General features: G+C 35.1%; 1 protein-coding gene across 13 annotated transcripts in view; it reads right to left on the minus strand.

Annotated features, from left to right (window-relative positions):
• TENM3 (teneurin transmembrane protein 3) overlaps positions 1 to 12,216 on the minus strand; it is a 470,513-nt gene that overhangs the window by 93,070 nt on the left and 365,227 nt on the right. For all 13 annotated transcript variants that reach the window (XM_088131934.1, XM_088131955.1, XM_088131950.1 and 10 more), the window contains 4 exons: positions 7,538 to 7,752; positions 3,996 to 4,206; positions 3,465 to 3,566; positions 3,097 to 3,291 (listed from right to left, as the gene is read on the minus strand). In XM_088131934.1, the coding sequence (XP_087988060.1) occupies positions 3,097 to 3,291; positions 3,465 to 3,566; positions 3,996 to 4,206; positions 7,538 to 7,752 (723 nt within the window). The remainder of the gene's footprint in view (positions 1 to 3,096; positions 3,292 to 3,464; positions 3,567 to 3,995; positions 4,207 to 7,537; positions 7,753 to 12,216) is intronic.

A 12,216-nucleotide genomic window follows, 5' to 3' on the forward strand; every position in this document is an offset into this window, starting at 1 on the left:
TGGGCCTAATTAGCTAGAGTGATGACAATGATCTTTGAGCAAGGGATATGCCAGGCTAGATCCTGGAAGTGAGATCTGCCTTGAAGGAGCAACCTGAAGCATAGAAGAAGTTGTCTGTTACATGCTTCTTTCAGAGCATAATTAGGTGGCAAAAACCAATGCAAGACTAATGTGTAAATAGTCTGCCTCACCGTATCTTGGCTGCTCCAAAGAGTATGAGTCCACTGAAAAAATTGTGAAAAACCTGATGCGATGCCATGTGGACCCAGAAAAAAAGAGATGTGCTGCTAATATTTCCTTCTGAAATGAAATCCTGGGTCTGAGGGGTCACTAGTAAAACTGGATGATAGCGAGTGGTAAATTTACAGTGCTGCTGCAACTGGTAGCAGCAATATTTGAAATGACTGATATGGCAAGGGTCCCAAGGCTGCTGAACAAGAGATTAGAGCGTATCACAGTCTTTAACTCACTTCCTTTTTTCTCTGCTTGGGATTGGGCAGCACGGACCTTTCAGGAGGCTTTGAGCCCATAGTGGGCAATTATCTCTCTGCTGCACTGTCCTTGTTGATGGGAGGAAGAAGAAAAAATACAAAACTAGTTTATTTGATTATGGTTAAGTAATGGGTTGCTATTTTGGGTGATGTTTAATGGTTACTTTGACTGGATTGGTTTTTTTTGGAAATGTTCAGTTGGGTTAGTTTGTAATATCTGTGTTACTATTTTTCGTATATAAATAAGATATTATTTCTGGTAATGTTTAACAGGTTTTTTTTCTGTAATGTTTGTTAATTGGGATTAATAATGGGTTGCTATCTCTAATGATGATTAATGGTTATTTATCTTTTTGTAGTGTTTAATTGTTAATTGGGATTAAATTTTGATTATTAAGAGAGGGATTAGGGGGATTATGTTTAAATGGAAAGGGGGACTAAATGCTTATGTTGTTAGTTATGTCTGTTAATTTTTACACCTTTTGCTGATTAATAAGGAGAACTGAGGATTTCTCCTTATAGAGATAGATCTATAGAAAATGGGGTGAAGTATGGAATGATGTCTTTGGTAGTATTTTAAGAGATAGTGATAAATTGCTAATGTTGAATATACTTGCTGGGGATGAAAGGGGAAGTTCCTTCTTTTCTTTTTTTGGGGGGGTCTATAATTTCTTAATATTATTTTTTTCTTTTAATGTATTTTTGTATTAGGTTTTTGTATTAGGTTTATCTGTTTTATATAATCTTTATATAATATAATATAATTACTGGGGAAAAAAAGGAACAAGGAGAAGGGAGTCTATTACAGAAAAGATTCCTGACTTCAGGAAAAGGGAAAACATGAGAAAGGACTAATTTACTCTGCTTTAATTAGGCTAGGTATAAGTTAAGTTGGAGAACTACTTTAGTAGGCTTTCAAATTTCTGTTACAATACCCTACTAGCAATAAAGATCCTTCTAGAAATCCAAGTGGTTTTTGTTTCCCGAGTTTGCCTTGAAGGGCTTGACATCATCTAAGGGGAGAACCTTGTTTCTGCAATGTTAGCATTTGAAAAAAAAGGACTCTTTAAGGCTGTTAAGCTGAAAGCTAGATGACTTGTGACAGGAGGACAAAAAGTCCCAATGAGTAATTCTCCAGCTAGGAAAGGAAACATTTGAAGAAGTGTTACAGACAAGTTAAATACAATATAATAAGTAAAAATAGAAAATACTATCAGCTCAGTGCTAATGCTGTGTCACTTTGAAAACAAACTAGAGGTGTTTGGCAGGAGCTGCACTAGTTGCACGGTATGCTGCTGGGGGGGGGCTCATGCCACCCAATTCTGTGAACTCTAGAAGATTCTGAACAGGAATCTGCACAGACTCATAATCTGCCAAATAACCAGAAAAACTCCAATTACTTTCTACAATTCCCAATTGCTGAATTAGTTCTTGACACGCCTTCCATTTACAGTTTTTTTAGCTTGTCCAACAAGATTAAAATTCAACTTCGGACACACCAGTCTTTACTTTTAGATCCCAGTTACAGCATAACTATTTTTAGTATCCTCTTATTCATTTCTTATCCCTTAAGCATCATTGTGCATTATGAAATAGAACAATGCAGTCATTTAATTTATACTGTTCATAACAAATGTTCTGTTAAATATTTATTTTGTCTGCTGTGTAAATTAATATTCTCCCTGGAGTAGAGGAATGACAAAGTTGTTGCTCTCCCTTTCCCAAGTATCACATATTTCTTTGCTGATGTTAGGAGGAATTTGGCTGTGTGTAGGCAAAAAGAAAAAAAAAAAAGACAAGAGAAATTAACCGAATCTAGAAATGTAGCTGTTCCATCCAAAAAAGGCAGGCAGGCAGGCTACAGGTTGACCCACAGCCTATTTAGGAAATAAATGAGTTGCATAGCTCTATCTTTCTTAATTCCCTTTAATGTGCTTTAGATGATGAGATTTAATTTAGCAATTTGACTCAATAAAACGTTACACTTGTAGGGTCAATGGTCTGAAAATTTAATTCCAGAGACTTAATTGTATTACTTTGTGCATGCTGATCAATAAAATCAATTTGATTGAGAATGGAAAGTTGTGCTTTTCTCTGTCTAAATAAATCCAGCAAAAATGATCACACTTTTTTTCTCCAGTAGAATAGTTTTTATAACTATTCAGTTAGTACAACACAAAGTTTATGCCATTTTAATGTAATACTCTTAAATCAGACATTTCAGTTGTTCAGTTAATAGAAGATTTAAAAAACTCCTTTTCATTAAAAAAATCTGTATTTTATCAAGCATTTAGCTTTTTTCTACTTTCAGCTCAGATGAAAAGAACATGCTCTTAAAACAGATTAACTTGCACTTATAAATGCAATAGTTAACCAATTAAAGTTCACTGTTCTAGAAATATACTAAGTTCTGCATTTAACATGCTTGAAGGACTGTAAGTATGAATGAAACACATAGAAATACTTGTTTCTGTTTAAATGAAAACATCATAGTATCTAATTAATGTTGTCTTATGTTTAGATCAACAATATGCTATAATGGAATATAGCGTATAATGTTTTAAAGCATTGTAGTTCAGTCCTAAGTCAATATTTGCTTATTTACCTTCTTCACAGTTTTCTCCTTTGTATCCAGAGTTGCAGGCACAAGAGCCCATGATACAAATCCCACGACCCCCACATTGAGGGTCAATGCACTGGGTGGTAGGCACATCACACTCCGTACCCTTCCAACCACTATAGCATAGACAACGTCCTTTGGAGTACTGCCCATTGCCACTGCACAATACTGGACAGGCTGCTGTGAAATAAAACATGACAGAAAACTTAACATAATTCTTTTCAATCAAGCTTTAGAGGCAGAGGAACATCTTGACAAGTTGTACTTCAAAATCTTTTTTCTTGCTTCTTACTAACTACTTGTTTTTCTGCTTCTTATTTAAACTTATTTAAGAAAGAATTCAGTTTATATACCTCTTGAACAATCGGGGCCAAGAAAGCCAGCAAAACAATGGCATGATCCTGAAACACATTCTCCGTTTCCATGGCAATTTCGAGGGCATTCAACCACAGACTCTGAAAGTTACCAAAAGAAGACAAATTCTAACAGGCAGCAATCAGTGCACTGAAGAAAAGCAGCAGAGAACCCCCCTTAGATAACCTGCAAATGTCAGTAAATTAACACATCCTTGGAAGTGCATATGCCTAGTGTATTTATGCCTTCAAGAGAATAATGCTGTTCTTTAAAATTAAAATCCAACAGTTTTGAATTGTTTTATAAGATGTTCATTTTCATAGTAGAGCTTTACATGTCATACATACCTTTTAGTACATTTCATATCTTTTGTCTGTAATTAACATGGAATTGTATTTCTAATTTAATAATTGTGTGTATTTAAAATAGAAGTTATGTTAGAAAGAAGCTTTGAGATATTCAAAGGGAAGATCTTTATTAAGTAAGAAGTGCAATTGTATAATTTGTTAACGAATATTGTGAATACTCACCTATAACAATTGTATTAAAAGACACCTGCTCTGCATTTTTTCCATCATTGTAAAAAGCCAAGTGCCAGATCCCAGCATCCAAATACTGGATGAACCCTGCTTCATGAAGGCTAACAGATCTTGTCTGTCTACCTGCTCTCTCTGTCTCAAGAAGGTTACGCTGTTCCTTTGCAATCAATCGGCTTCCATCCAAAAGTTCTACAAAGTCATACTGCAAGAGAAAAAAATGCATCACATTCTATGTTACCTATTGGTGCATTATGGTATTAATTTTCAAAAATATATTCATATTGTTCTCAGTAATAAGTTTATCATTTTAAAAATATGTCCAAATGAGAGTATTGGTGCCTTGAGTCCATTTTATGTAAATTGTTGAAGAAACATATAACACACAACTTGGTAGCAGCTTTCAAAATATCCTGGAGGTATGCTTTTAAGAACAAAAGTTTATGGCTGAATTCTATCATTCTATACAGTCTGCTAAAGAGAAACAACAATCTTAATATGTGGACACAACTAAGAATATAAAAATAGGAAACATGTTGATTAATAATTTAAACAATCCTTCTTCAAGAACACGGTGACTCTATATTTCTTTCTTAAAATCATAAGAAAAAAGATACAAATAAGAAAGCTATTATATCAGTTTCAGATATCACACTGCTGTCAGAAGCACTTTCTTTATTAAAAGTAACAAACAGATAATTAACAGCATCAACTTTTCCAAAATTAGTACAGAAAGTTAAAGAAAGTTTCTTTGTTAATCACTAATCTATTTCTCCAAATTATGAAAAAGTAGGTGGAACCTTTCAAAACCTAAGAGTATGAAATCTCATTACCTAGCCTGGATGAAGCTATTTTTCAGACTTTTCTGTGAAAAAATGTAATACAATACATGTTAGAGATATGTTGCAGAGATCAGGGACGGGCAGGAAGAACAAAGTCCACTGGTATTGTCGGGGTAATCTGTAATACATTTATATATTTTCCTGTGTAACAATAAGAAAGTAGGCTATTTTCATCTAAGTTACGTGATTGAAAATAAAAACAAAACTTGGTGTATTAAGAATATATTGTTATGTAAAATGACAAATTCAGAGGCACCTATTCTTTCATTTTAAGGATATGTCTTGCACCTGGCTTAGATACATTAACACTATACTCATTCATTCTAAAACCCATATAAATTTCTGTAATTTTATTTCTTATATCCTTGTCAGATCAAGCTTCCAGAAATTTAACAAGACCATATTATTCTCCATGGCTCCATGCTCTCTACTTGAGAATTAATGAAGGATATGTCGCTGAAATTTGTCCCCTGTGATGATGATGATTTCATAAGAAAGGAAGAAATTGATTTTAATCTGTAAAAACTTAAATTATTGTAGACCTGGATGCCACAAAGATGTCTCCCTTCCAGAGATACTTAGCCATATCTTGTTCATACATCTTGCTTCTTTCCAAATAAGCTAAAGTGGCTAGCCAAATTTGCATTTTCCATGGGGTGGGGATTTATTTATTTAAAAGATTTATATGGCTTCCCATCTTGTGGCATACAACTCTGGGTGGCTAACAACAGAGATAAAAACACAAACTATAAAAAACAAAAAAGAAAAGTCTGAAAGGGACTAGAATATGCTTTTAAATAGCATTAAAAGATAAGTTTGGATCAGGTTCTGTAACATGATAGACACCTTTATTCAAGGTTTTGCATATGGGAATCAGAGTGATGGAAAATAAATTGTCTTTAAAGAGGAGATCTCCACCAGGTAACTTATGAGTTACAGGCAGTTTGCTGAATGTTGGCAGACAGCTCAATAGGCGTTCATGAAGGATGACTGCTTGCTCTCTCTCAAACAGTGTCATGAGATCTTGCTCCCTCATTTAGAGTTGGCCACAAGCTGCAGCTTATTATGCTCCTGTAATGGCTGAAGCAAAAGCTTTAAATGCATCAGGGAAGGTAGGTATCAACCACCATTAATCATTTTGTTGATATGAGATGACAAAGGATTGCAAGCGCCTGTCCACCAGTAAGATTCCTACTGTTTAGTTCAGCACAGACACTGCTGGGCTTCCTCACTGTTTTTTTTTTGCCATACACAGAAGTTGTATAGCTCAGATTTTTAAGTGAAAAGATGAGAACAGCACACCTCAGAGGGCAGACTAATCACAATACTTAAATCTCAATATCAAAGAATGACTGAGTGGGGCAGATCATTCACAGGATTTGTTTATAATAATTTATTTTATTCCTCTTTGGATGTGATTGTAAAGTAGCACCGCCCTGATTAATGAGTACTACAAAAAATAATCAACCCTGTTGATGCAGCAGATGTAGAACTATTAAAAATAAACAACAACAAAGCAGTGGTGGGCAGCATACATTGTTAAATTCTCTATTAACATAATTTTTCCTTTCTGTTTGCCATCTGCTTAATTTTATCATAATAATTTTCTTCCAAATCTTGATAGGGACACTGGGCTTAGTAACATGTATTAAGTTATGAACATTCAATATGTATTCTACTAGCATCAGAACTACCTTTTATTAACATAAAGTTTGGAAATCTTTGTTGTAGAGATAGTGTACTGGTTGCTGTTTGCAGCCAAGTATTATTCATAATTTTTACCTCCATGGAAAAAATCCTTATAGTTGTTAGATTTAGACAAGCACCTCTCAGAGTTTGTTCATTTTTGCCTCAAAGTACCAAAGTCATTTGTTATTTTGTAGTTTCTTTATGTAAACATATTGACTGCCTGATTGCAATAAAACCAACATTTTAAGAATGTGTCATACCAACCTGAAACTACCATTGACTATTTTTGAACAGTCAGCCACTATCAATTACTTCAGGTTAGTTTATTTGTGATGTCTGAGAAAACAGAGCTGTGCAACTCAGATTGTTCCGACATAGACAAAAAATATAAGAGGCAGCCATTCAGCTACATCTAGGAATACTGTTATAAACAAAGAAAAAAAGTGCTGTGAAACATAACTTCTAAGAGCATTATAGCAAAAAGAAGATAAAAATGAAGTAACTGCCAGTCATAAAGATTTTTAAGGAATAAATGAATAAACATATAAATGTTATCCCTAAAATTTCTAATCTTCTGATTTCAAGTTCCTTTGATTTTTACTAAGAAATAACTGTGATGCTTATTGCTAAAATACTTATTTTAAAAAGAAACAATGTTGAACTTAATTTATAAAAATAACTGTCTCAAATTATCATTATGATGCAGCATTTATATCTTATAGTATATTTTAAAAACCTTAAAATTTCTGGAAAAACATACATTTTCTTCTACGAGGAAGGGGAGTATATGTATGCAGGTGTTTGGTGTTCTGAAATTGCTTTTTAGAAGCGTGTATGTGTGCTGTAAAATTACAGTTCAGACAGGTCACTGTTATGACCTTGGCACAATATATGAAATAATAATAATAATAAAAAATAAACCATCAAATATTGAAACCCAGAATAATAACCAATTTTCAAAGATGTGAAGTGCTGAACATTACTTTCATTAAAAACAACTCTTACTTGAGTATGTGAAGGTGGTAAACCTTTTCGGCCGTATACTCCAATCATAGCATCTTTCTGAAGGGAGATATTGAATTTTAGAAACTGTGGTTGATCAATGAAGACTTGTGACCGCCAGAAGATCCCAGGAGGAACCTCTTGTGTTGCTCTTCGACCTATATCAAGTTCTCCAGAATCTATAGTGTTGTTTTCCTGTGCAAATCCTCCTAATTTACCTGAAAAATTTAAAAGTATTAAATACTTGCTTGTAATCATTTTTTTCAATAAGTTGTCAAATTTAGATTAGTTTCAAGTAAACTATTATTCAAAACCATTCAGTGAATGTTAAAGATTTGAAGGAATTGCTAAAGAAAAAAATAGCAAATCAACGAAATTTACTTAAATGTTTTCGAACTCAAGTCCTACGACTTCCCTAAAGAGTATTTTAATAAAGTGTTGTAGGATGTACTGTACTTTCATTCTGTTAACTATTAATCTATTTTTTTTTATTCACTATGTATCTATGTCTAAATTTTGTTAGACAACATTAACTCTGGTTTTATAATTTTTTAAAGTATATTTTTTACAAACAAAAATTAAGATATAAACACACATACATACACACACAAATCTTTATATAAATAGGTAATAAAACAATAAGTGGAAGTTGTGTACCTTGTTTTACACTACAAAAGTTATAATAGTAATCATTTGTATATTAGGAATCTTTCACCTTCCATATTATGTATTTATTTAAGCCAAAAAGAATTCAAAACTCTGTTTATCTAGACATATGGCTAGCACAAGAAGAATTATAGGCAAACATATTCCAGCAATCAGAAACAACATAGCAGAAATAATAATTGAAAGCCAACTGTTATTATGCCTTATTATTCTATAACCACGAAGCAGAACACTTTATGAGATGATCGTGTAATGTAGCATTCTTATGTTTAATAGACACACAGATATTTCATGTTCAGAATAAAAATTGAATAAATACTAAGCCTTTCATTTGTAAAAACTTTAACTTCAGTATCATGCTACATATGCAAATATTTCTTCAGACTGTGCAGATGTGCTTGTATTGTTGTGATTGCTATTTGAAATATTTCTACACTCCCCCCCCTTTTTTTTTGCTTAATTAAATAGTCTCAGGAAGTGCTGGTGACAAACAATAGGAGGTGCTTTCATATTTGGTAAAAACAGTTTTGAATTCATCCAGATTAGAGGAGAAAATATTCAGAGCAAAACCTACATTCCTTTTCCTTAGACCATCTTCTATTTCCTGTACTGCTTTAATAATATCTATAAATATGACTCAAAAGTGCATGTTGCCATTACCTAATTAAAAATAATTTGTCAGAAACAGGAAGAGATAATAATGAAACAAGTTTCAGAACAGCAATGTGTTCATAGGTGATTCTTTTTAACAGTTCCCTAATTCAGGTAAACGTCAGTCTCCTGTACTGAATAAAAATTTACTGAAGCGAAAAATGCCTTCAGGGAAAAGAAGATAAATAATAATGCTCCTATTTCTCAGTTCTATAACCTGTTGAATTTGTTATATGAATTAGGGTGGAAAAAATTTAGACACAAATATCCAAGTCACGCATCTATATAAATTAGATAAGTATTAGACATAGTTTAGTGGATAAAACTACAAAAATGTTACAGTCAGAATGCTGTAAATAAAAACAGTGCTTAACAGTCGAGAGAATAAAATTTACAACAACTCCAAAGAAGTAAATGGTGTGTTGGTTAAATATTTATTTCAGAAATCAGCATACACAACCAGTAGAAAGTTTCTTCAGCGTGACATGGAATAAGGAAAAAATCCACTTTGTAACTTTGAGAGTTAATTGGCTAGAAATAGACTTTGATACTGCTGATGGGGATTTGAAGACAAAGTAGTTCAAACCTTTCTTCTTAAGAATGACATGCTAAGTGGCAAGAACAAGATAAAAAAGAAAATATTTCTATTTTGTATACATCTCTTAAACTTCTCAAAAAAGAATAATATAGTGTTAACTCTATATATGTGGCTGTGTGCTCAACTTGGCCAATATGTCTGTCCCCAAGAGTTTGTGGGAATTGTTTATATGCAGAAAAGAATAAGTAAATAAGCCATTTTGGGAGGACAAACAACCTTTTGGAGAGGGAAGAGAAGCTTAACACAACTGGGCAAGATCGAGAAAACAAGAACTATACAGATTTCAGTTGATTTTAACTCCAGTTCTGTAAAATACATTATTTTGGAAACTTTAGAGGAACTTCCCACCCTCATTTATAGTGAGTTAATTAAGGTGGAGTCTCCTTGAAATACTTCTCAGGTTTCTTGCCACCTGGATAAATTACTCTTTAAATAAATAAATTCTGTATATTTAATATAGCAAATAAATGTGGTATGTATACAGATATCTTTCTTATTTTCAATTATTTCTCCTAAAAAGCTATTTATACCTGTGACAGCATCTTAAAGAACAATAAAAATAGATTATGTAAAAAGAAACTTTTGTCTAAAGTTACAATTCGCCAAATTCAGTGAAGGATGAATGGAAGAGGAAGAGAATAGTATGGAAAGTAGAGGAGAGAAGGGAAAACTGGATATTGTGTGAGAACTGAAAGGACAGTGGTTGACAGATGGAGGAGAGGTTAGCTTGCTGGAATGTGGTTGGTTGCCGGCAGTGTGACAGGTAAGCCAGAACAACCAAAATGGTCAAATTTGGTTCTCCCAAACTGTGGCCACTCAGAACAGTCCAGTGGAACTTCTGAAACACAACACCTTTGTTTAGGCTTATGTATACTTCTAATAGATTTGTATGGGTTTTGAAATAGTTATGGCTGCAGAGAAGAGATTTGGGGGTTGAGTGGAAAACACTGTGGAATCATCAGTATGCTGCTATTACTGAAAATGAATGTTGTTATGAATTATTTAGATAGAATCTGAGACTGATTCTAGAACAGAAAAGAATAAAACACCAAAGCAGATAGCAATATTCTTTATAAAAGAGGATTAAAAGAGTCAAGACTTTATGGTTTATAGGAAGGAAAAAATGCTTAGAGAAAAAATAATATAAAGCCTTGGGGAAAAAAGTAATCAAGAGAAGTAAAACACATTCATAAACCCCAAATTTAGGTCTCTTTCACTGAATTTGGCAAACTGTAACTTTAGACAAAAGCTTCTATTTACTTAATCTATTTTTATCGTTGTTTAAGATGCTGTCACAGTTATAAATAGCTTTTTAGGAGAAATAATTGAAAATAAGAAAGATATCTGCATACAGACTACATTTATGTGTTATATTAAATATACAGAAGCCGAACAAATAAATGCTAAAGGCAAATTTTTTCCTGTGAAGCCTGTGATTATTTTATTTGGAACAGGCCAGGTTGGGGTTAATACTGTCAAATTACTAACTGAGATAGCAAATGACGGGGGGGGGGAATTATGAGCAAAAGCTTGGAGAAATAGCACATGGTACAAATAATATAATTCTGGCCATTAACCAGAGTCATTGTCCCTGTTTTACATACAATAATTCCATGCCTGCTCAAACTGCATTCCCATCAATTGCAGAACATTACAGGTAGTACTCGAGTTATGACCATTCAGTAAGTAGTCGAAGTTACGACAGTGCTAAAAAATTGACTTATGACTGGTCCCCAAAGTTGTGGCTGTTGCAGCACCCCCTGCCGTCATGTGATTGCGATCTGGGTGCTTGGTAACCCATTCGCATTTATGACTGGTTGCCAAGCACCCCGTGATCTCGTGACCATCATTTGCAATCTTCCCTGCCAGCTTCCCACAAGCATAGTCAATGGGAAAGCCAGCAGGGAAGTTGCAAATTGTTTGGGTAACTCTCCCTCACCCCCCCCCAGCCTTCTTTGCTCACACACACTGCACCCTCCTTCTCCCCTTCGCTTGCTCGCACGCACCAGCACCCTCTTTACTCCTTTGCTTGCTTGCATGCACCATGCTTCCTTTGCACTGCGCTGCAGCTCTGGGGCTTTGCAGGAGAAAGGAAAAAGCCTCACGAATGGCCAGCAGCTTCCAATGTAAGCTGCAGAACGTGCGTCAGAAGCGCCCCTGGAGAGCCCTTGAGCAAGTGAAGGAGGTCATGGTGCATGTGTGCAAGCGAGCAAAGAGGGAAGGAGGGTGCTGGTACATGTGAGCAAACAAAGGGGGAAGGAGAGTGCTGGTGTGTGCGAGCAAGTGAAGGAGGATGGAAGGTGCTGATGCGTGCGAGCAAGCGAAGAAGGGTGCTGGTGTGTGCAAGTGAATGAAGTGAAAGGAGGGCGCTTGTGTGAGTGAAGGGGTAAAGAGGGTCAAAAAGCCCGAGCCAGTGTGGCAAGCAGCTGCAGAGCCATGTGGTTCTGGGGCTGCTTGCCGCCCTGCAAGGCAGGGTGCAGGGCAGCCAAAAGGGAGGAGATGGGGGGGGGAGATAGGCAGGTGCGGGGAGTTGGAGGCAGTGCCTTACCTTACTGAGGCTCAAGGCTGGGAGGGACCAAACCCAGAATGACGTGGGAGGTGGGTCCTTGGCTAATGATGGTAGAATACAATTAATGACAGCAATGGGTAGTCCCGGGATTGCTGTTGCTAAGTGATGAGATCATGTGACGTATTGCTTTATGGCTGTATTGCTTAGTGATGGAAATTCTGGTCCCAGTTGTGGTTGCAAGTCGAAAGCTACCTGTAG

The sequence above is a fragment of the Python bivittatus genome, unplaced genomic scaffold (assembly GCF_059951505.1).
Source record: "Python bivittatus isolate LINGU-HERP-01145 unplaced genomic scaffold, Pbiv_v1 ctg000070_np1212, whole genome shotgun sequence".
Taxonomy (NCBI): domain Eukaryota; kingdom Metazoa; phylum Chordata; class Lepidosauria; order Squamata; family Pythonidae; genus Python; species Python bivittatus.